This window comes from Mustelus asterias, chromosome 17, assembly GCF_964213995.1.
Source record: "Mustelus asterias chromosome 17, sMusAst1.hap1.1, whole genome shotgun sequence".
Lineage (NCBI taxonomy): Eukaryota > Metazoa > Chordata > Chondrichthyes > Carcharhiniformes > Triakidae > Mustelus > Mustelus asterias.
Genome location: NC_135817.1, coordinates 11,074,082 through 11,100,829, shown reverse-complemented (window position 1 = coordinate 11,100,829; position 26,748 = coordinate 11,074,082). Strand labels below are relative to the sequence as shown.

The following is a 26,748-nucleotide window of genomic DNA, read 5'->3' as shown; positions in this document are numbered from 1 at the left end:
ATCTGTGCTGACTATCCCGGATTAATCCGCATCTTTCTAAATGGCCGTAAATCCCATCCCTAAGGACCTTTTCCATCAACTTACCAACCACCGAAGTAAGACTAACCGGCCTATGATTACCAGGGTCATTTCTATTCCCTTTCTTAAACAGGGGAACAACATTCGCCACTCTCCAGTCCTCTGGCACCATCCCCGTGGACAGTGAGGACCCAAAGATCAAAGACCTGATAGAAGTCTACAAGATTATGAGAGACATAGAACATAGAACATAGAACATTACAGCGCAGAACAGGCCCTTCGGCCCACGATGTTGCACCGACCAGTTAAAAAAAAACACTGTGACCCTCCAACCTAAACCAATTTCTTTTCGTCCATGAACCTATCTACGGATCTCTTAAACGCCCCCAAACTAGGCGCATTTACTACTGATGCTGGCAGGGCATTCCAATCCCTCACCACCCTCTGGGTAAAGAACCTACCCCTGACATCGGTTCTATAACTACCCCCCCTCAATTTAAAGCCATGCCCCCTCGTGCTGGATTTCTCCATCAGAGGAAAAAGGCTATCACTATCCACCCTATCTAAACCTCTAATCATCTTATATGTTTCAATAAGATCCCCTCTTAGCCGCCGCCTTTCCAGCGAAAACAATCCCAAATCCCTCAGCCTCTCCTCATAGGATCTCCCCTCCATACCAGGCAACATCCTGGTAAACCTCCTCTGCACCCTCTCCAAAGCCTCCACATCCTTCCTGTAATGTGGGGACCAGAACTGCACACAGTACTCCAAGTGCGGCCGCACCAGAGTTGTGTACAGTTGCAACATAACGCTACGACTCCTAAATTCAATCCCCCTACCAATAAACGCCAAGACACCATATGCCTTCTTAACAACCTTATCTACTTGATTCCCAACTTTCAGGGATCTATGCACACATATACCTAGATCCCTCTGCTCCTCCACACTATTCAAAGTCCTCCCGTTAGCCCTATACTCAACACATCTGTTATTCCTACCAAAGTGAATTACCTCACACTTCTCCGCATTAAACTCCATCCGCCACCTCTCGGCCCAACTTTGCAACCTGTCTAAGTCTTCCTGCAAACTACGACACCCTTCCTCACTGTCTACCACACCACCGACTTTGGTGTCATCAGCAAATTTGCTAATCCACCCAACTATACCCTCATCCAGATCATTAATAAATATTACAAACAGCAGTGGCCCCAAAACAGATCCCTGAGGTACACCACTTGTAACCGCACTCCATGATGAATATTTACTATCAACCACCACCCTCTGTTTCCTATCCGCTAGCCAATTCCTGATCCAATTTCCTAGATCACCCCCAATCCCATACATCTGCATTTTCTGCAGAAGCCTACCATGGTGAACCTTATCAAACGCCTTACTAAAATCCATATATACCACGTCCACTGCCCTGCCCCCATCCACCTCCTTGGTCACTTTCTCAAAAAACTCAATAAGGTTAGTAAGGCACGACCTACCTGCCACAAAACCATGCTGACTATCACCTATCAATTCATTACTCTCCAAATAACTATAAATCCTATCCCTTATAATTTTTTCCAACATCTTGCCGACAACAGAAGTGAGACTCACCGGTCTATAATTCCCGGGGAAGTCTCTGTTCCCCTTCTTAAACAATGGGACAACATTCGCTAACCTCCAATCTTCTGGTACTATACCAGAGGCCAACGACGACCTGAAGATCAGAGCCAGAGGCTCTGCAATCACTTCTCTTGCCTCCCAGAGAATCCTTGGATAAATCCCATCCGGACCAGGGGATTTATCTATTTTCAGACCCTCCAGAATATCCTGCACATCCTCCTTATCAACTGTAATACTGTCTATTCTACTCCCTTGCAACCCAGTGTCCTCCTCAGCTATATTCATGTCCCCTTGCGTGAACACCGAAGAGAAATATTGGTTCAATGCTTCACCAATCTCCTCCGGTTCCACACATAACTTCCCTCTGCCATCTATAACTGGCCCTAAACTTGCCCTAACCAACCTTCTGTTCTTGACATACCTATAGAACGCCTTAGGATTCTCTTTAACCCTATCCGCCAAAGTCTTCTCATGTCCCCTTTTAGCCCTTCTAAGCTCGCTCTTCAACTCCCTCTTAGCCAATCTAAAGCTTTCTAGTGCACTACCCGAGTGCTCACGTCTCATCCGAACATAAGCCTCCTTTTTCTTTTTAACCAACAAAGAAACTTTTTTGGTGCACCACGGTTCCCTAGCCCTACCAATTCCTCCTTGCCTGACAGGGACATACCTATCACAGACTCGCAGTAGCTGCTCCTTGAAAAAACTCCACATGTCGGACGTTCCCAGTCCCTGTAATCTCCTAGTCCAACCTATGTTTCCTAATTCTCTCCTAATAGCCTCATAATTACCCTTCCCCCAGCTAAAACCACTGGCCCGAGGTTCATGCCTATCCCTTTCCATCACTAAGGTGAACGTAACCGAATTGTGGTCACTATCACCAAAATGCACACCAACTTCCAAGTCTAGCACCTGGTCTGGCTCATTTCCCAGCACCAGATCCAATATAGCCTCACCTCTAGTTGGCCTGTCTACATACTGAGTCAAAAAACCTTCCTGCACGCTTTGAACAAAAACTGACCCCTCTAACGAGCTAGAGCTATAACAATTCCAGTCAATATTAGTCAAGTTAAAATCCCCCATAACAATTGCCCTATTACTATCACTCCTAAGCAGGATTGACTCCGCAATCCTTTCCTCCGCAATCCTTTCCTCAACCTCTCTAGAACTTTTAGGAGGTCTATAAAAGACTCCCAACAGGGTGACCTCTCCTCTCCTATTTCTAATCTCCGCCCATACTACCTCAACAGATAAGTCCTCATCAAACCTCCTCTCTGACACTGTGATACAATCTCTGACCAATAATGCTACCCCTCCCCCTCTTCTACCTCCTTCCCTACTTCGACTAAAACATTTGAACCCCGGGACCTGCAGCATCCATTCCTGCCCCTGCTCTATCCATGTCTCTGAAATAGCCACAACATCGAAGTCCCAGGTACTGATCCACGCTGCAAGTTCACCCACTTTATTGCGAATACTCCTGGCATTGAAGTATACACATTTCAAACCCTGCTCCACCCCACCTCTGCAATGCCGTGCATTGCAGTCCCCATCCATGCATCCCTCACTTTCAGCCCCACTACTCAGGATCCCTCCCCCCCCCCGAATCAGTTTAAACCTCCCTGCATGGCCTTAGCAAATTTACCCCCCAGGATATTGGTCCCCTTCTGATTAAGGTGTAGACCATCCTTCTCATAGAGGTCACACCTTCCCCAGTACGAGCCCCAATTGCTTAAGTACCTGAACCCCTCCCTCCTGCACCATCCCCTCAGCCATGAATTCAAACCTTCCCTCTCCCTATTCCTCTCTAAACTATCCCGTGGTACAGGCAAGAGTCCAGAGATAACCACTCTGTCAGTCTTGGCCTTTAGTTTCCACCCCAACTCCATAAATCCCTGCCTAATATCCCCTTCCCCTATCCTCCCTATGTCGTGTGTCCCCACATGTACAATAACTTGTGGTTTATCTCCCTCCCCCCTAAGAGTCCTGAATACCCTGTCAGACACATCCCGGACCCCAGCCCCTGGTAGGCAACACACCAACCCTGAGTCCCTACCTTTAGTTCCGACCCTCCTATCTGTCCCCTTAATTGTGGAGTCCCCAATCACAAGGCCCAGTCTTTTACAGCCCCTAACCACCTGAGCTTTCTCACTCGGCTCACCCCCAGAGATCTGCTCTCTATGCTCAGTTGATTCCTCCTCAACTGTAGCCTCCAGCACCGAAAACCTATTATGGAGGGGAACCGCCCCAGGGGATTGTCTTCCCGATTGCTTCTTACCCCTCCTCCTGGCATTGACCCAAGCCTCATTTCTAGGAGTTACTATTTCTCTATAACTCCTATCAACTTCCACCTCCGCCTCCCGAATTATGGGCTACTTGGGCTGGCATAGGGACAGATTGATTAGGAGGATGACTGTGTGACTGAATGTGTGAGGGTGGGAAAGAGGGTTCCATTTGATGGGTCTTTGACAGTATTGCTGGGATAGGAAGGATCTGTCTTGCTTGGACAACCCTGACCTGAACCAGAGTGCAACCACTGCCCCAACAGACAGGAGAAACTGGGCTGTTGATGGGGTGTTATAGCAATAAAGGAGTGGGGGAAAGGTCTGGGGGTTTGAATCTGGTACCAATAACATGGCCCTGAAGACAAAGTATAACAGTAAAGATCAGGTCAGGGTAAGGTGTGGTCATCAAAGAACATGCACGGCTTATGTACAAACTAAGAGCGGGGGTAGGCCACTCGGCCCCTTGGGCCTGCTCTCCCATTCAATAAGATCAGGGCAGACCTGTTTGTGGCCTCAAATCCAATTTCCCCCCCGCTACACCTGATAACCTTTGACTCCCCTGACTAGTCAACAATTTATCTACCTCTGCCTCATCAACCCTGTCTCCACCGCTCTCTGGGGAAGAGAGTTCCAGAGACTCATGGCCCTCTGAAAGAAATTAAACTCTTAAATGGGAGATCCCTTATGTTTAAACTGTGGCCCCGAATTCTAGTCTCGTCCACAGGGGAAAATATATTTTCAGCATCCACCCTGTCAAGTCCTCACATCCAGATTAAACTGCATTTATTTGAATGCAAGAGGCCTGACGGGCAAGGCAAATGAACTCAGAGCATGGATGGGTACGTGGGACTGGGATATTATAGCAATTACTGGAACATGGCTAAGGGAGGGACAGGACTGGCAGCTCAATGTTCCAGGGTACAGATGCTATAGGAAAGATAGAACAGGAGGTAAGAGAGGAGGGGGAGTTGCACTTTTGATTAGGGAAAGCATCACGGCCGTACTGAGAGGGGATATATCCGAGGGTTCGGCCACTGAGTCTATATGGGTAGAACTGAGAAATAAGAAGGGGGAAATCACTTTGATAGGGTTGTACTATAGGCCCCCAAATAGTCGGCGGGAAATTAAGGAGCAAATATGTAAGGAGATTACAGATAGCTCCAAGAAAAATAGGGTGGTAATAGTCAGAGATTTTAATTTTCCCAACATTGACTGGGACAGCCATAGTATTAGAGGGTTGGATGGAGAGAAATTTGTTGAGTGTATTCAGGAGGAATTTCTCATTCAGCATGTGGATGGTCCGACTAGAGAGGGGGCAAAACTTGACCTCCTCTTGGGAAATAAGGAAGGGCAGGTGACAGAAGTTTAGTGAGTGATCACTTTGGGACCAGTGACCATAATTCTATTAGTTTTAAGATAGCTATGGAGAATGATAGGTCTGTCCCAAAAGTTAAAATTCTAAATTGGGGCAAGGCCAATTTTGATGGTATCAAGCAGGAACTTTCAAAAGTTAATTGGGGAGTCTGTGGGAAGGCAAAGGGACATCTGGTAAGTGACATGCTTTCAAAAGTGTGTTAACCAGGTTTCAGGGTAAACACATTCCTCTTAGAGTGAAGGGCAAGGCTGGCAGAAGTCGGGAACCCTGGATGACTCGGGATATTGAGGCCCTGGTCAAGAAGAAGAAAGAGGCACATGACATGCATAGGCAGCTGGGATCAACTGAATCTCTTGAAGAGTTTAGGGAGTGTAGGAGGGCAAAAAGGGGACACAAAATTGTTTTGGCAGATAAGGCAAAGGAGAATCCAAAGAGCTTCTACAAATACATAAAGGGCAAAAGAGTAACAACGGAGAGTGTAGGGCCCCTTAAGGATCAACAAGGTCATCCATGTGCGGATCCACAAGAGATGGGTGAGATCCTAAATGAATATTTCTCATCAGTATTTACTGTTGAGAAAAGCATGGATGTTAGGGGACTTGGGGAAATAAATAGTGATGTCTTGAGGAGTGTACGTATTACAGAGAAGAAGGTGCTGGAAGTCTTAAAGCGCATCAAGGTAGATAAATCCCCGGGACCTGCTGAAGTATATCCCAGGACGTTGTGGGAGGCTAGGGAGGAAATTGCAGGTCCCCTAGCCGAGATATTTGAATCATCGATAGTCACGGGTGAGGTGCCTGAAGATTGGAGAGTGGCAAATGGTGTGCCTTTGTTTAAAAAGGGCTGCAGGGAAAAGCCTGGGAACTACAGGCCAGTGAGCCTCACATCTGTGGTGGGTAAATTGTTGGAAGGTATTTTGAGAGACAGGATCTACAGGCATTTAGAGATGCAAGGACTGATTAGAGACAGTCAGCATGGCTTTGTGAGTGGAAAATCATGTCTCACAAATTTGATTGAGTTTTTTGAAGGGGTAACCAAGAAGGTAGATGAGGGCAGTGCAGTTGATGTTGTCTACATGGACTTTAGCAAGGCCTTTGACAAGGTACCGCATGGTAGGTTGTTGCATAAAGTTAAATCTCACGGGATCCAGGGTGAGGTATCTAAATGGATACAAAATTGGTTGTAGAGAGTTGTTTTTCAAACTGGAGGCCTGTGACCAGCGGTGTGCCTCAGGGATCGGTGTTGGGCCCACTGTTATTTGTCATTTATATTAATGATTTAGATGAGAATATAGGGGGTATAGTTAGTAAGTTTGCAGACGACACCAAGATTAGTGGTATAGTGGACAGTGAAGAAAGTTATCTCCAATTGCAACGGGATCTTGATCAATTGGGCCAGTGGGCTGACGAATGGCAGATGAAGTTTAATTTAGACAAATGCGAGGTGATGCATTTTGGTAGATTGAACCAGGGCAGGACTTACTCAGTTAATGGTAGGGCATTGGGGAGAGTTACAGAACAAAGAGATCTAGGGGTACATGTTCATAGCTCCTTGAAAGTGGAGTCACAGATGGACAGAGTGGTGAAGAAGGCATTCGGCATGCTTGGTTTCATCGGTCAGAACATTGAATACAGGAGTTGGGATGTCTTGTTGACGTTGTACAAGACATTGGTAAGGCCACACTTGGAATACTGTGTACAGTTCTGGTCTCCCTATTATAGAAAGGATATTATTAAACTGGAAAGAGTGCAGAAAAGATTTACTAGGATGCTACAGGGACTTGATGGATTGAGTTATAAGGAGAGGCTGAATAGACTGGGACTTTTTTCTCTGGAGCGTAGGAGGCTTAGGGGTGACCTTATAGAGGTCTATAAAATAATGAGGGGCATAGACAAGGTAAATAGTCAATATCTTTTCCCAAAGGTAGGGGAGTCTAAAACTAGAGGGCATAGGTTTAAGGTGAGAGGGGAGAGATACAAAAGTGTCCAGAGGGGCAATTTTTTCACACAGAGGGTGGTGAGTGTCTGGAACAAGCTGCCAGATGTAGTAGTGGAGGCGGGTACAATTTTATCTTTTAAAAAGCATTTAGATAGTTACATGGGTACGATGGGTATAGAGGGATGGGTATATACGAAGGGCCAAATGCAGGCAATTGGGATTAGCTTAGGGGTTTTAAATAAGGGCGGCATGGACAAGTTGGGCCGAAGGGCCTGTTTCCATGCTGTAAACCTCTATGACTCTATGACTTTATGCTTCTGGTTCCAATTCGTAGGCACTCAAAACAGCCTTCTTTACTTCTTCATATTTTCCTGATACTTCCTTTGACAACGCTGCAAACACCTCAGTAACCCTACATACCAATGTTGTCTGAATTAACATTCCCCATACCTTCTCTGGCCAATTCATCTGTGTAGCCAATTTCTCAAAGGAAATGAAAAAGGCTTCTACGTCTTTTTCATCAAATTTTGGTAATGTTTGGACATATTTGTATATATCCCGACCAGACAGTTGGCTACAATAAATTTGCTCACCATCACTTCTATCTTGCACTTTTACTTCTGTCATTTGAAGTCTTTTTGCTTCAAGTTCCAACTTCATCTTTTCCAATTCGAACAATCTTTCCCTTTCTTTCTCTTCTGCTCGGGCCTTCCTCTCTCTTTCGCCTTCCTCTCTCTCTCTCTTTCCCTCTTTCTTTCTAACTCCAGCCTTTTAAGTTCACTTTCTAATTCCAACTGTCTCATTTGCAATTTATTTTTTCTAACTCCACTGCACTTGACTGTTTCTCTGATATACCTAAATGCTTGGCTATCTCCGTTATAATTTCAGCTTTCCTGTTATCCCTGGTTCAGCCCAATTTTAGTCTGTTTGCTAAATCTACAAGCGTCATCTTTTTCTGTCTTTCTAAACTTTCTTGATAAATGTGGGAAGCATCTTCGACCCCAGAACCTCTTTAGCAATGCTAAGAACCATTTCCCCACTTTGATTTAACCGACAACAAGCCACCAAAATTAAACAGATTTTCCACTTCTAACTTAAGGTTTATTTAAAGATCAAAGACTGTTCAAATCCTGGACCCGAGCCCCCAATCTGTTATGAAGCGGAGAGGGATCCCCCCTCTGAGAACGAACACCTAACCACTCAAAGCGGAGTACCTCGCCTCATAATCTGTTAAAGTGAGTGTGAAGTAGTACGATCTGCTCTTCAGCAACTTCTGTGGTTAAATCAAAATAACTCCCTGAGACGCTCTCTAAAATCAACAGGTAACACTTTATTTATCTAACTAACAGTGAACAAGTTTACTAAACTATTAACAAACCGAATAAAACATGATTCTAAAGGAATGCTGTTTAGATAAATACAATTCCCACTTATTAACTTAAGAAATAAAATTTTAATCATTCTAAATTACAACCAGGTTTTATGTCTTCCAGAATATTCTGGGCTTTGTCTGTTGATTCTTCTTTCTTCTTTGCTGTTGAGATGAAGCTTTGAGCCAAAAGCTAAGAGCTGTGGCGGGTGACAGATGTTCTCCCCCTCTGTCGCACTGCCCCCTTCCTCGTATACCTGTGATGACATATCAATATCCCCACAATAGGATTGCTCCGAGGTTGCCAAAACCATCGGATTTAAATTTAATAGCTTCTTGGTATCTAAGTGCTCGATTCAAATTCATTGGCTGAATTAAAACAAAATTCAAAAAGCCTGAAAGCCTGTTGCCTTGGTAACCCTGCTGCTTGGCCTTCCGATACAAATGCTTCATTTTGGGCTCTCTGTGTATTTGCGTTTTTTTACTCTAAGCACAGAAAATGCACCACTTTTTAAAGGGACCATGCAATGCTTTCCCCAGCATTTTACAATTTTACCAACACCAATCTACAATTACTCTCCCAACTTCGCAACACACACAGACACACACACACACACACACACACACACACATACACACACACTCAGACACTGACGCACACACACACACACACACACACTCAGACACTGACGCACACACACACACACACACACACACACACACACATACACTCAGACACTGACGCACACACACACACACATACACATACATACACTCAGACACTGACACACACATACACACACTCAGACACTGACGCACACACACACACACACACACACACACATACACACACTCAGACACTGACACACACACACACATACACACACTCAGACACTGACGCACACACACACACATACACACACTCAGACACTGACGCACACACACAGACACACACACACACATACACACATTCAGACACTGATGCACACACACACACACACACTCAGACACTGATGCACACACACACACACAGACACTGACGCACACACAAACAGACATACACACACACACAGACGCACACACACAGACGCACACACACAGACACACATACACACACTCAGATACTGACGCACACACACAGACATACACATACACACACTCAGACACTGACGCACACACAGACACACACACACATGCACACACACACTCAGACACTGACGCACACACAAACAGACATACACACACATATACATACATACACACACTCAGACACTGACGCACACACACAGACATACACACACACACATATACATACATACACACACTCAGACACTGACGCACACACACAGACATACACATACACACATATACATACATACACACACTCAGACACTGACGCACACACACAGACATACACACACATATACATACATACACACACTCAGACACTGACGCACACACACATACACACACACACACACATATACATACATACACACACTCAGACACTGACGCACACACACAGACATACACACACACATATACATACATACACACACTCAGACACTGACGCACACACACAGACATACACATACACACATATACATACATACACACACTCAGACACTGACGCACACACACAGACATACACACACACACATATACATACATACACACACTCAGACACTGACGCACACACACATACACACACACACACACATATACATACATACACACACTCAGACACTGACGCACACACACAGACATACACACACACACATATACATACATACACACACTCAGACACTGACGCACACACACAGACATACACACACACACATATACATACATACACACACTCAGACACTGACGCACACACACATACACACACACACACACATATACATACATACACACACTCAGACACTGACGCACACACACAGACATACACACACACACATATACATACATACACACACTCAGACACTGACGCACACACACATACACACACACACAGACACACACATATACATACATACACACACTCAGACACTGACGCACACACACAGACAACACAGGCACATATACACTGACATACACTGACACATGCACACACATATATGAGTACACACACACACACGCACACAGACAACACAGGCACACATATACTGACATACAGAGGCACATGCACAAGTACACACACACTCAGACACACAGGCACTGATGCACACACTGTCACATACACATACACACTCACATACGCACACTGAGTACAGAGACAACATACACACACACACACAGACACACACACAGACACACATACATATATAAACACATGCACACGCACACACAAATGTACATGTCAGTACATTCATAGTTTCTCTTTCAGGACAAGATAACACATAACAGGCAGCAGCAGGATATGACTGGGGGATGGAATGTACCCCCTGCAAGACCTCACTCTCCTTGAGGAGGTGATGATGGCTGTGATCAGGAGGAAAGTGAGAGACATCATAACAAGAGCAGGAGGCATCTTGCCCAGAGGTATGTGGCCATTCTGGCTTCTGATGCCTAACCCTCACTGCCAAGCTCTGGACAATCTCACGTGTTGTAGGGAAATATCCCTTACCAGTGCAGAATAGAAGTTGAGTCGCAAATCAAGGTTCAAAGCGTGTCTTTATTGTACAATTACTGGGATCCCAGGGAGACCCCCGTAGCCAGCTCAGAAACAGTGGCTTGGCCACGTTGATCTCAATTAAATCACATCAGCTCTGGATCTTTATAGGGATCCAAATTCGCGCGGGAACATTTGATTATGCTTTTTTACACAATGTATGCTTTTTTACACAATGTATAAAGTGGTCTGTCAGTTTCAAAAGTCCCTAGGAAGTTTCATCGATTAGCATTTGTATGGTGTGTGTTCGTGTTAATGGGATTACTTGGTCCTGCCCCGGTGTCTAAATGCGTTTCCCATTATCATCTCTATGTGTCCTCTTATTTGAATTGATCCTATTGTTCCGTGTCTGTGTTTCCTGCTTGTGAGATTGAGTGTTAATGTCATCCTGTCCTGTTGGGTGTCTGGAGTATTTCATTCTTAACCTTTTATCCTTATCTCTTAGTTTATCAGATTTTTATGTCTGCCTTGGCCGAATTGGTAATATTTCAGTGATAGCTTGGTTTTGATAACCCACTCTATGTCTCGTTTCATAGGGATCTTGATCGTCCTTGGCCAGTTTAAAATGCAGCTGCGCGCTGTTGCTAGGCAGATTAGGGATCTTCTGTAGTTTCTGAAATTCGTGAGTCTCTCAGCTGTGCAGGGGGGGACCCGATCGAATATCCATCCGGGGGTGCCCCTCTGCATTGTTGGCCCGTTATGAGTGGTGCCAATTAGTCCAATAAGTAAATATGTTTGATGATACAAATATGGTTTTCTGGAAAATTTCCTCCTTCAGTCCCTCCTCTCGTCCAGGGGGTGCCATTCATGGCTGACCCCCCATGGACGACCTTCAGAGGAACAGTGATTTGTACAGCTGTTGTCCTTGCCGTTGTTCCTCTTCTTCTGTGTCGTTGTTAAGTTCTTGCATCTGGATACTGGCAGTGGGTAGCATTCTTGATGTAATATTTGCACATATCACTTTAATACAGGTTAGGCCAAGGCAGAGTGTGAACAGGATGGCTACCACTAGGATTAATCCCTTCATAATATATGCTCCCCAAACTGTGTTAAACAGCCATCCTAACCACCCATCAGTCCCCGTTAACCCCTGTTTAAAGTTATCCAATTGCTTTTGTATCCCGGACATGGCTGCTGTTATGTTTAGTGTCTCGTCGTGTACGTATGTGATGCATTTTTCCTTGATGATGGTGCATACCCCCCCTTGTCTGGCTAGCTGATAGTCCACCGCATATCTCGTTTGTTGTGTGTATAGTCTGAGTTCTGCGAGTTCTTGGTCAATTGCGCCTAATGCTTGTAGGGTGTTGTTTCCTAAAATGGTCAGTCCACATATGAAGAAGTTCCTATTACTGGCACTGATCACCCCTGCGGCGCCTCCCAGGGATAGTGTCCCCAGAAATCCATATCCTAAAGAAGACCCTAGTGTGACAGGGGCCTGCCAGTCGGAGCAAAATTCTGCGCTGATGGCCCTGGTCACTATGCGTTTCTGGACATGCCCTTCGCTTGGGCATGGAACCGTGAGAGGTCTGATTGTCCCTACGGAAAAGAACCTTGGAGGCCTGTCTGTGGCCGTCATATATACATTTTTAAATAAAACACGTACCCGTCTTTAACCCGATAACATGCATTACCCCGGGGTCGTTTGACCACATGGCCCCATCTTGTGGAACCTTCCCTCCCCCTGGACTGTCCACTTGATTGTACCTCTTGGTGAGAATCAAATGGATATGTCCCTGAGGCTGAGCTTACGTGGGTGCTGTTGCACTTGCCACACATAAGCTGCCTACCCGCGGTGACTGCAATGCATTTTTGTTGCTTGCAGTCACAAGTGAAGTGTCCTTCCCGGACCCGGCACTCCTGGAGAGCACAATGTGCCTCAGCTCACGAATCATTTTTAGGGACAAAGGCATGCACGCACCCCCATCCCTCTCCCTTAAAACATTGTGGGTAGTTCCCATGTGTCTCCTCCGGTTGGGGTCCCATCCCCCTTAGAATTCCCGGCTCAGTGAGCTCTACACACCTTCCTTGTATCCCTTACTTAAAGTACCCAATATGTTCTTTGCAGGGTGCCCCCGATGTGTCAATAGTGAATAACTCTTGTGGGAGCCACCCTGGTGTTGCGATGAATAGGGAGTTTACTGATCGCGCTGAGGGGTAACAAGCGGTCCTATTCCCATAGATCTGGATGTGTGTTTTCAGGAATAGGTTTCCTTCCATGATTGGTGGTTCTGCTCCCCTAACCCCCATGTGTTGGAGTGTATTTACAATGGTCAGGGTTATTATCAGATATGTCCCTGTTCCCATATCGCTCTTTTTTTTTTCAACAGTATTTTACAATTACAGTATATACAGAAAATAAACAGGCAATTAAATTAAAAGTAGTTGGTTCCGACGTCTTGATAGTAGATCTGGTCCTGGTTCCTGTGGAAGTTGAATGAGCAAAACGGTATTTTTTAGTTCATTTGTCCTCATATAGTTTTAATTGGGTCCAGTGTTTCCAGACCCCCTGTCCCCTTATATCTATACAGGCACAGGTATCTCCGCTAACAATGACCTCGTAAGGTCCGTGCCATCTTGGGGCAAATCCTGGTTTTGCAGGAAGCACTTTTGTTAATACCCGGCTCCCGGCTTTTGGGACTTCTGGTAATATTTCTGAGTCCCCCTCTGCATCGACCTGTGCCTGATTAGAAATTACGGACCGGCGCATCCCCTTCAATTGGGTGCTAAGGTCTCGGATGTATTGTCGGATACATCCATTCATTTGTATGTAGTCTTATCAAAAGACATCGCTTTCCCCATTAAAATCACATGCCATACAGTTCCGATCTTTATATGAGTACTCTTACACTATCTCTAATTTGATCATTTGTTTGCGTGCAAGCGCTACACCACAGTACTTCACAAAATAATTATGTCTTTATCAATGCCCAATATAGTATATGAATATATCATACAAAGTTGGTTAAGGCTTTTCATGATTTGATGTTATTCTTGTGTCTATATGGCAGTGCTATACTGTATAATAAAAATAATCAAGCGGCAGTTGTATCATACCACTTTACACATCGTACCCGTGATATCCAAACCCTTTTAATTTAAGCCGTTTCTTTTTTTTAAACTGAGCTCCAGATCGAAACCCCCGCACTCTAGGAAAAGTAACAGGCGCCGAATTAAAATCAAAGCAGGTACAATACATACCAGTTATTTGATTAGGAACATTTTGGTTTCTTAACTGGCTAGGTTTTAAGCTTTGCAGTGCTTTTATATTTGGCAAACCTTGAACCTTGATGGCTCATGAAATTCCGACGGCAGTACATAATTTTAACTAGTTCAGAATACTAAACTATCTGACGTTCGCAAATCGCGATATTCTGCGATTAATACTGTATTTCACTGACTTGATATACTTTAAACTAATTCATAGACCTCAGTCTTTTGTTCCTGCTTTTCTACCTTTCCACAAAATAACTTATTTTCTTCTCTTAACTCCTCAACTAACTCTTATAATTTCTACTTCAAGACAAAGGAAAGAGCACATGCTTCCTTCCAAGGTTTAAATCCTTTCTTAACATTAAAACAAACAACAACAAAGCATCCACGCAACCACTTTGTTTAAACACACACACACATACACATGGAAGCTTCCAAAAGTCATTCCACAGTACATCCTTTTTCATTCAAACTTATCATTTCAGACTGGGATGAGTGTAAAACATTCAAAGAGAATACAGAACATTGATTAAGACAATCGCTTTTATTCTTCTTTCTTCCAAACTGTAATTAACTCAAAGCAGAAGTAAATTCAAGAAATCCTATCACTTTAATCTTTAACAGTTTTAACACTCTCCCAGCCCCCTGAGGCTAAACCAAGGTGCAATACACTGCACCCACTGCCTGTAGCAAACATTCCACAGGAACAAAGAGCTCCCTGCTCTCAATCTAATTACAACAACAACCACCTACATTCGACAAGCTACCAGATCTCACAAACACACTGAAATACAAAAACTAAGATCTCTCCTATCCATCTGCTGCCTTTCCCCTGGCGTAAAAGGCTTATAGGTTGCCTTTGGTTGTGCTAACGTCCCTCCTCTCGTGACTGGCGCTAGATTATAATTTTCTACGTTTTCTTCTGATGCTGGAGTGGCTGTATGTTTCTGCACTGACTCGTATGGGCGCCGAGGGTCCGTTTCCTCTGATCTCTGCGTTATCTCCGCAGTGTGTCTTCTGTGTTCTAATTCCCTCACTCTCTCCTGTAATACTTTAATTTGTTCTGTCTCTTTGTGTCTCTCCTCCATTGAGGCATTTACTTCCTCAATTAGTCCAGCTAACTGGGTCACTAATATTACTCCCATTACTTTTGTTTTGTCCCGTTTAACTCCGTCTACCCACTTTCTTTGATCTTCTAAAGTTTGTGATGCGTTCCACCCGTTCCGTTTCATCTTTGCAACAATCGCTTCTCTGGCTAACAGATACTTCAAAATGAGAGCTACTGCAGTTTCTCCCTTAACAACGTGGTCTGCCATTTTTCTGTCTAGCAGTCCTGCAACCCCCGTATGCTGGCTGCTACAGTAAAAGTGCCTCAACTCTCTCCCTTATCTCCTGTCACTGATACTGCCCCAGCACCGTCTGTATTGCTGTAGGGCCTCGTAGTGAGGTTCCAGTGGGTCTCTTTCCCCTGGGCTCCCCCAACTATTCCTGACACCTCACGCTTGGACTATTTTGTGTTGTCTTATTGGGATGTGTGCTGGTTGTTTAGTGGGTTTGTCCGCCCCTGTTCCCAGCCCCTCTAAGTACAACGCCTCCCGCTCGGCCACCACCCCCACTAGCAGGGTTGATCCGTTACCCCAAAACCGGGTATCCTGCTATGGGCTGTGGTGTTCCCTACAGACGAACAAGGTTATCAAACTCCGCCCGGGTCCCTAATGGATCCTCCGTCGTCGTGTCTCTTGGTCAGGATGGATCGGGTCCCCTTTTCCTCAACACTTACACACATGTATTCTGTTATCAAAGCCCCTGTTATAGTTAGTAACTGTATCGACTCTGAGGTTGTTCGTCCCTTCAGAGTCAGTGTTGTTACCCGATTTACACTGTCCGTGCCTTGCACCCTGAGTGCCTGTGCCTCTTAGCGCCCGCTTCAAAACCCAACCTTAGCGTGGGAGATTTCTCCTCTTAACGTCCAGTTTAGGGTAGGGCACCTTGAGTCAAGCACTCCCTTGTCCTATTGCCTTGGCACAGACAGCGGTTTCATTTACAATCCTGGGTTAGTTACACCAATTAGTTCTGCATGCGGTACTTATCTTTATATTAGTCTTAATTCCTGTTATCAAATAGCCCAAAACCTGTTATCTTTACCTCTGGTCCTTTACTCCTATTAAAGTTAAAAGTTACTTACCTTCTTCCACGCGGTCGTTCTGACCTGTACCTCTTTAGTGCGGACTTCTGTTTCAATTTAAAAACTTAGGCAAGATTATACAGTTCTACAAGACAACAATACTTAAAACAGACAAACCCTAACCCTTAAAGGTACCTCACTTTGAACGGAGACCTGCACTCGCCTTTGACTGCTCTGGATTTGTATCAGATTCGTTTAAATTTGATCCCGACTTTCAAACTGTGGCCATCAGTCAGAAGTCAGATATCAAATCCTGCCGTGACTACGCCATTTTGTTGTAGGGAAATATCCCTTACCAGTGCAGAATAGAAGTTGAGTCGCAAATCAAGGTTCAAAGCGTGTCTTTATTGTACAATTACTGGGATCCCAGGGAGACCCCCGTAGCCAGCTCAGAAACAGTGGCTTGGCCACGTTGATCTCAATTAAATCACATCAGCTCTGGATCTTTATAGGGATCCAAATTCGCGCGGGAACATTTGATTATGCTTTTTTACACAATGTATGCTTTTTTACACAATGTATAAAGTGGTCTGTCAGTTTCAAAAGTCCCTAGGAAGTTTCATCGATTAGCATTTGTATGGTGTGTGTTCGTGTTAATGGGATTACTTGGTCCTGCCCCGGTGTCTAAATGCGTTTCCCATTATCATCTCTATGTGTCCTCTTATCTGAATTGATCCTATTGTTCCGTGTCTGTGTTTCCTGCTTGTGAGATTGAGTGTTAATGTCATCCTGTCCTGTTGGGTGTCTGGAGTATTTCATTCTTAACCTTTTATCCTTATCTCTTAGTTTATCAGATTTTTATGTCTGCCTTGGCCGAATTGGTAATATTTCAGTGATAGCTTGGTTTTGATAACCCACTCTATGTCTCGTTTCATAGGGATCTTGATCGTCCTTGGCCAGTTTAAAATGCAGCTGCGCGCTGTTGCTAGGCAGATTAGGGATCTTCCGTAGTTTCTGAAATTCGTGAGTCTCTCAGCTGTGCAGGGGGGGACCCGATCGAATATCCATCCGGGGCTGCCCCTCTGCATTGTTGGCCCGTTATGAGTGGTGCCAATTAGTCCAATATGTAAATATGTTTGATGATACAAATATGGTTTTCTGGAAAATTTCCTCCTTCACACGCATGCGTCCTCCATTAGTGGCCACGCTTACTGCACCCTAACCCTTCCATCTTTACCGCAACACGATACCAGGAACAAGACTACCCCCTCCCCCACCCCCCCGGCTCGCTGGAGGAGGGGAGTGAAGGAGGATGTATGTGTCAGTCAGTAGCACAGTCGCAGGCACCATCTCCAACAGCAACACTGTGCATAAGTTCGAGGCGAGGATTAGACGAGGGATTCTCAGACAGTCACATTGTGTACAGGAGGGGCAGCATCACTTTAGGATGGAAGGGCCATCATGGGTGCCATTTTCCCAGGTCAGATGGGACCTCACAGGGCCAAGCTTCTAATGAAGGTGGATGACTGTTTCATAGAATCATAGAATCCCTACAGTGCAGGAGGAGGCCATTGGGCCCATCGGGTCTGCACCAACCACAATCCCACCCAGGCCCTATCCCCCATAACCCCACATACTTACCCTGTTAAACCCCTGACTCTGAGGGTCAATTTAGCACGGCCAATCAACCTAACCTGCACATCTTTGGACTATGGGAGGAAACCGGAGCACCCAGAGGAAACCCACGCAGATACGGGGAGAATGTGCAAACTCCACACAGACAGTGACCTGAGGCTGGAAGTGAACCAGGGTCCCTGGCACTGAGAGGCAGCAGTGCTCACCACTGTGCCACCGTGATGCCCATAATCCTGACTATAATCTTATTTAGATGTGAATGAATCCATTCTGTCTGCCTTCACCCTCTCCCCAGGAAAACCCATTGCATGGATTAACCATTTACATGGTGAAATAATATTTCTTCAGTTGGTTTAGAATTTGACCCTTTCAGTTGCAGCTTACCTCTCCTGCTCTGCTGTGCTAAACAATGTGAAGGATCTTGTTAAGCTCTCAGTTATCCAGTTCCTTTACAATTCCCAAAAGCAGCAATCATACCACCCCCATCCTCTCTTTCCCAGTGAAAACATGTTTAATTTACTCAATCACTCTTCGCAATCCAGTCCCTCCATCAATCACAAGGAGGGAATGGCTGAGTGGTATGATCATTAGACTATTAATCCAGAGACTCAGCTAACGTTCTGGGGACCCGGGTTCGAATCCAGCCACGGCAGATGGTGGATTTTGAATTCAATAAAAAATGTCTGGAATTAAGAATCTACTGATGACCATGAAACCATTGTCAATTATTGGAAAAACCCATCTGATTCACTAATGTCATTGAGGGAAGGAAATCTGCCTTCCTTACACGGTTTGACCTACGTGTGATTCCAGGGTCATAGCAATGCGGTTGACTCTCCACTGCCACTCAGTTCAAGGGCGATGAGGGATGGGCAATAAGTGCCAGCCAGCCAGCGATGCCCATGTCCCACGAATCAATAAAAAAAAGGATGCAACACTTCCCCATGTTGTTTCCCTGTCTTCTTCAGTTCAGGGATCCAAAGGATGGAGTGGGAAAATGGAGTTGAGATTGGATGATCTTATTGAATGCTGGAGGAGGCTCGAGGGGCTGAATGGCCTACTCCTGCCCCTATTTCTTACATTCTTATGACCCTGAATGAGAGAAACGTGCAGGGTTCTGGGAAAGGACGGGGTGGGGGAAGTTGGACTAGTTGGATAGCTCTTTCAAAGGGCCAGCATAAGCACGATGGGCCAGAAGGTCTCTTTGGTGCTGTCAAACATCCTAAGATACCTTTCCACAGAGGCTTGATAAGGAAAAGTCAAACAGGTGGGTTTTAAGGAACATCTTAAATGAGGTAAGTGAGGTAGCAAATCAGAGAGTTTTAGGAACCCATCAGGTTCACTAATGTCCTTTAGGGAAGGAAATCTGCCATCCTTACCTGGTCCGGCCTCCATGTGACTCCAGAGCCACAGCAATGTGGTTGACTCTCAACTGCCCTCGGGCAACTAGGAATGGGCAATAAATGCTGGCCAGCGACGCCCATGTCCCATAAATGAATTTTAAAAATCTGCTTGCTCATGTCTCACCCACTGCACTATCATTCCATACTGTGACAGTCAGAACAAGCGGGCATGGATGTGAAAAAGTCAGGGGTGTGATGGAGTACTCTCCACTTGTCTGGATGGGTGCAGCTCCAGCAACACTCAAGAAGCTCGACACCATCCCTGACAAAGCAGGCCATTTGATTGGCACCACATCCACCACCTCCCTCAGTACTCCCTCCCTCACCAACGCACAGTGGCAGCAGTGTGTACCTTAAACATTCAGTCCCCCAAAACCGACACACTGCAGCAATTCACCTTCTTCTTAGACAACACCTTCCAAACCCATGCTTTGACAGGACAAGGATAGCAGACATCTGGGAACACCACCATCTGGAGGTTCCCCTCAAAGCCACTCATGGGCAGCACGGTGGCACAGTGGTTAGCACGGCTGCCTCACAGTGCCAGGGACTCAGATTCCCGGCCTTGGGTCACTGTCTGTGTGGAGTTTGCACGTTCTCCCTGTGTCCGCGTGGGTTTCCTCCGGGTGCTCCGGTTTCCTCCCACAGCCAAAGATGTGCGTGTTAGGTGGATTAGCCATGCTAAATTGCCCCTCAGCCTCAGGGGCACTAGCTAGCGTAAATGCATGGGGTTCTGGGGATAAAGCCTGGATGAGATTGTGGCCAGTGCAGACTCGATGGGCCAAATGGCCTCCTCCTGCACTGTAGGGATTCTATGATCTATGATTCACCATTCTGACTTGGAAATATATCTCCGTTCCTTCACAGTCGCTGGGTCAAAATCCTTCCAGAAGGAAAAAAAACAGTAAAACGGGGAAATCAGAATAATAGTCTGAACTGTTTTTTTCCCTCTGGGAGCTGGAGCTCCCACCTTAACAGCAGTGTGGGTGTACCTGCACCACACGGGCTGCAGCGGTTCAAGAAGGCAGCTCACCACCACCTTCACAAGAGTAATTAGGAATGGGCAATAAATGCTAGGCTTGGCCAATGAAGTCCACCTTCCGTGATCTTGCAAGGACATACCATTTTATGATTTAGTGAATTGAATGTTTGCAAAATATTCCCGAATTAATGGTTACTTTCAGACCTTGCACGTGAAAATGTGCTTCATTGAATAAAGAGTTAATACCATTCAACTTATCACTTCAGCGCATAGTTACCATTTACCTTCCGAGGGCATATCCAAAGTGATTATCTTCTTTGACTTAATTTCTTGTTCAAAGGCCACTGCGATAGGAGCTGATTTAAACAAGCGTTCTAGGAAAGATAAGCTTCAGTTGAGGACTCTCCGAGTGGGGAGAAGAATGTTTGTGTACGGGCTGTGTGTCCTGGGCCTGACGACAGCTGCATTCTCCCTGACGCCAGACCAAGAAGCCCAAAACTTTTTGAACAATTTTAGCAAAGAGGCCGTCAAGCTGGTCTACAAGTCCTCACTGGCATCATGGAAGTATAACACCAACATCACCAACGAAAATGCCCTGGAAATGGTGAGTACGGTGACAACTGTGGCCTTATTTCATACAATCATAGAATCCCTACAGTGCAGAGGAGGCCATTCGGCCCATTGAGTCTGCACAGACTCTCTGAGAGTATCTTACCCAGGCACTCTCCTCCGCCCTATCCCTGTAATCTTATGCATTTGCCATGGCTAATCCAGCTAACCTACACATCTTGGGACACTAAGGGGCAATTTAGCATGGCCAATCCACCTAACCTGCATGTCTTTTGAGTGTGGGAGGAAACCGGAGCACCTGGAGGAAACCTACGCAGACATGGGGAGAATGTGCAAACTCTGCACAGACGGTCACCCGAGGCCGGAATCGAACCCGGGTCCCTGGTGCTGTGAGGCAGCAGTGTTAACCACTGTGCCACCATGCCACCTTAGTTTGGGGACTTGAGTAACCCTCAGGAACGTCAGATTTATTCATTGAAGTCAATGCGGCAGATGCAAAAGGTAAAAGTGCAGTTTTCTGATAATGGATTGCTGTGTATCTGCTTCACTGTAATATATTCGCCATCTCTATTCTAAAGACACTGACAGGGTGTCCGGCCCCACCAGCTGAAAGATCTGTACCTGAGCTGTAATGTCTGTGTACCTCTATGCATCTTTGCCTGAGCATTCAGTACTGTTACCTGTTTCATTAAGCTATCATTTCCCTTTGCACCAGCTCCATATTTACAATTCCACCATCTTTAACATCAAGCACTCCCCATACTACTTTGCTAGCTTTGCAAACACATGGAGGTAAACTTTGACCCTCAGTGGCTAGTTGTTACTCTGACAGAACAATGGTAATTCCTCCCAAGAACCTCCCCCGCAACCCACCCCCCATATTAATTGCACTCTCGGTGAGAACAGTTGGAAGTCCCATAGCTGTTGGACTGCGAGGCAGACATGACCACTGTCCCAGCATCCTCTCTGCCAGAGGGGAAGAAGCTGCAGTCAGCAAAACATTGAACCGTACTCAGCAAAGTCAAATCTTTATGGTGTGGTGAAATGCATCATAAAATGTCCTTTAAATGAATGTTGCAATACATTTCCGCAATCAATAGCAATCGGGAATAAACATGGCAAGATTGGAGGGCAACGACACCTCAGGTGGCAGAAACATTGCTACACAGTTTTTTTAGAATTTGGTCACCGCCTAAAGGCTGGAGGATAGTCAATGTAATTCCTATGTTTAAAAAGAGAGATGGAGGCCGGAGTTCTCCGACCATTCACACCTTGCCATCAGAGAGGACAGGGATAAAAGTAAATTACTGCAGCTGCTGGAATCTGAGAGAGAATGCTGGAAAATCTCAGCAGGTCTGGCAGCATCTGTAAGGAGAGAAAAGAGCTGACGTTTCGAGTCCAAATTACCCTTTGTCAAAACGACTTTGCTACCGTGCCGCCTTATATTCACGAGTTGGACTTTGGAATCAAAATACAGTTTCTAAATTTGTGGATGACACGACGTTGGGGTGGCGGGGATAGTCAATACTGAGGAGGACTGCAATAACTTACAGGATGACATTAATAAACTCGCAGAACGAGCAAATAATTGGTAAATGAAGTTCACTCCCGATAAATGGGAGTTGGGACATTTTGATAGGAAGAATCAGGAAGCTGCCAGTAAAGATGAATGAGGGGAACAGAGGGATCTCAGAGCACAAATACACCAATCACTAAAAGTTGCACCACGGTTCCGGATTTTGTTTTTAGAAATGTTGCAATGTTGTGGCATGGTAGCACAGTGGGGTTAGCACTACTGCTTCACAGCTCTAGAGACTTGGGTTCGATTCCCGGCTCGGGTCACTGTCTGTGTGGAGTTTGCACATTCTCCCTGTGTCTGCGTGGGTTTCCTCCGGGTGCTCCGGTTTCCTCCCACAGTCCAAAGATGTGCGGGTTAGGTTGATTGGCCATTCTAAATTGCCCCTTAGTGTTCCGGGATGCATAGATTAGAGGGGTTGGTGGGTAAATATGTAGGGATATGTGGATAGGGCCTGGGTGGGATTGTGGTTGGTGCAGACTCGAATGATCTCTTTCTGCACTGTAGGATTCCATGAAAAGTAAACAGACCAGACAAAGCACTGGGCTTTATTTCTAAAGAGATAGATTCGAAAAGGGAAGTTATGTTAAACCTGGATTGAATCTTGGTAAGACCACATTTAGAGTTCTGTGTAAAGTTCTGGTAATCGTATTATAAACAGGATATAGATCATTGGAGAGGGTGCAGAGGAAGTTTATCAGAAATATGTGGCTATACACATCAGGAACGTATTGACAGGCCGGGTCACTTTTCATAGGATCATATCATCGAATCCTACAGTGCAGAAGGAGGCCATTCTAGCCCCATAACCCCATGCATTGACCCTAGCTAGTCCCCCTGGCACTAAGTGGCAATTTAGCACGGCCAATCCACCTATCCCGCACATCTTTGGTTTGTGGGAGGAAACCGGAGCACCCGGAGGAAACCCACGCAGACACGGGAGAATGTGCAAATTCCACACAGACAGTGACCCAAGCCGGGAATTGAACCCAGGTCCTTGGCGCTGTGAGGCCGCAGTGCTAATTACTGTGCCACCATGCCGCTTCTCTTGAATGAAGTAGGCTGAGGGGGTGGCTTAATAGAGGTGTTTTTAAATTCTGAAAGGTTTTGACATAGTGGATACAGAGAAAATGTTTCCTCTTGTGGGGAACAGGAGAACTAGAGGCCGTCAATATTAGATAGTCACTGAGAAATCCAATAGGGAATTCAGGAGAAACTCTTTACCCAGAGTGTGGAACACACTACCACAGGGAATGGATGAACTGAATGGGATGGATATATTTAAGGGGAAGCATATAAGGATAAAGGGAATTGAGGCTTATAGTCCTAGATTTAGATGAGGAAACATGGGAGGAGGCTGGAGTGAAGCATTAGTGGTTAGGCCGAATGGCCTGTTTCTGTGCCCTGTATACTATGTAATGGAACACTTGCTGAATGATACTGGGGTTAAGGGCTTTTGAAGACAGATTTCATAGGTTAGGCTTGTATTCCATAGAAACCCTACAGTGCAGAAAGAGGCCATTCGGCCCATCGAGTCTGCACCAACAACAATCTCACCCAGACCCTATCCCCGTATCCCTACATATTTACCTGCTAATCCCTCGAATCCTCATATTTCCCCGCTAATCCCTCTAACCTACGCATCCCGGGACACTAAGGGGCAATTTATCATGGCCAATCAACCTAACCCGCACATCTTTGGACTGTGGGAGGAAACCGGAGCACTCGGAGGAAACCCATGCAGACACGGGGAGACTGTGCAAACTCCGCACAGACAGTGACCCAAGCCGGGAATCGAACACAGGTCCTTGGAGCTGTGAAGCAGCAGTGCTAACCACTATGCTACCGTGTCGCCCTGAGTTTGAGTTTGAGTATAGATTGTGTTGGAGCTCCACTGTATTCAATAATGACTTAGATAATGGAACAGAAAGTCACATATTGGTGTTTGCTGATGACACAAAGACAGATGGTGTGAGCAGTGTAGATGATAGCACAAAATTGCAAAAAGCTATTAATAGATTGAGTGAATGAGAGAAACTATGACCAACTGTGACCAAACTGTGGAGCGGCATGGTGGCACAATGGTTAGCACTGCTGCCTCACAGCACCAGGGACCCGGGTTCAATTTCAGCCTTGGGTCACTGTCTGTGTGGAGTTTGCACATTCTCCCCGTGTCTGCATGGGTTTCCTCCGGGTGCTCTGATTTCCTCCCACAGTCCAAGAGACGTGCTGGGTTAGGTGCATTGGCCATGCTAAATTCTCCCTCAGTGTACCCGAACAGGTGCTGAAGTGTGGCGACTGGGGGATTTTCACAGTAACTTCATTGCAGTGTTAATGTAAGCCTACTTGTGACTAATAAATGAACTTTAACTTTTAACAATGAACCTCAATGTCGGTAAGTGTGGCTGACTCTTCACTGTGCTCTCAGTGGCCTGGCAAAGCACTCCGTTTTACCAAACCACGGCTGAAACGTCAAAAAGGAATAAAATCGGAAGGACCACCCGGTCACCCTAGGTACTGGAAACAACAACAGCATGTCCTTCCTCAGTTGACCTCGAAAAGCCTTCCCTAACAGCACTGTGGGTGTACCTACACCACACGGACTGCAGCAATTCAAAAAGGCAGCTCACCACCACTTTCTGTAAATGGATTTATTACTGTCACGTGTCCCGAGATACAGTGTGATGCGCGATATAACTCACGAGGCTAGAGGTACTCGGGGAAATAAAGGCTTTTATTGACTACAACAATAGAGCTACCATATATAATGCACGATCCCAGACTAAAGGGTCCCAGACAGAGCAGTGACCTTTATACCTCTCCCAGGAGGCGGAGCCCGACTGGGATGTACCATAAGAACTATATTACAGGTAGAACAGCCCAACCCTAACCCCAACAGTAACATGTAGAACAGCCCAACCCTAACCCCAACAGTAACATATATACAGACTCATAGTACTGGCCAGACCCTGGCTCAGCACTACCTGGTGGGAACCAACGATGGTTCACCACACAGTGAAAAGTATGTTTTGCGTGTTACCAATACAAATCATACCACACACAGCTTGCAAAGAGTCGCCACGCTCCGACGCCATCTTGAAACATGGATGTGTCCAATCCACAGTGAGAGCAGTACCACATCCCCATTCTCTCTCCACTCCCTGTGCTGTGGGGACTGGCTGCAACTATTCATTGCCACAGAGGGCTGTGGAGGCCAGGTCATTGAGTATATTTAAGACAGAGATAGGGAGGTTCTTGATTGGTAAAGGGATTAAGCAATATGGGGAAAAAGTGGGACAAAGGGGTTGAGAAACTTATCAGCCATGATTGAATGGCGGAGCAGACTTGATGGGCCAAATGGCCTAATTCAGCTCCTATATTTAAAGTTTAAAGTTTATTTATTAGTGTCACAAGTAGGCTTACATTATCACTGCAATGAAGTTACTGTGAAAATCCCCGAGTCGCCACACTCCTGCGTCTGTTCGGGCACACTGAGGGAGAATTTAGCACGGCCAATGCACCGAACCCAGCATATCTTTTGAACGGTTGGAGGAAACTGGAGCACCCGGAGGAAACCCATGCAGACACGGGGAGAGCGTGCAGACTCCACACAGAAGGTAAACCAGGCTAGGAATCGAACCCAGGTCCCTGGTGTTTATGGTCTTATGGTATTTCAGGGCCTTGTGTCCAGGTCAGGTTTTCTCTCAAGGGGCAATAAGGGATGGGCAATAAGTCCTGGCCGAGCCAGCGACACCCACAGCCCATGGAAAAATGAAAGATAAATGAAGTCAATCATTTTGGAGCTAAAAGAAGAGAACAGGTGCTTTCTAAAGGGCGAAAAATCCAGAAACTTTGCAGGTGATTGAGGAGATTTGAGTGTCCCAGGGTCATAGGTCATTAAAATGTCATGAGAAGGTTCAGAAAAATCATTTTAAAAATAGCTGCTCTTTACATCCAGAGGACTCGAATACTAATAG

The 26,748-nt window shown here is 45.7% G+C and overlaps 1 protein-coding gene across 1 annotated transcript in view; it reads left to right on the top strand.

The window, feature by feature from the left end:
• The first annotated feature begins 21,023 nt into the window (after nucleotides 1-21,023).
• Nucleotides 21,024-26,748, top strand: part of ace2 (angiotensin I converting enzyme 2) — a 66,497-nt gene continuing 60,772 nt past the window's right edge. Inside the window, exon 1 of the mRNA XM_078232268.1 lies at nucleotides 21,024-21,229. Coding sequence (XP_078088394.1) covers nucleotides 21,047-21,229 — 183 coding nt within the window. The 5' untranslated portion in view covers nucleotides 21,024-21,046. The remainder of the gene's footprint in view (nucleotides 21,230-26,748) is intronic.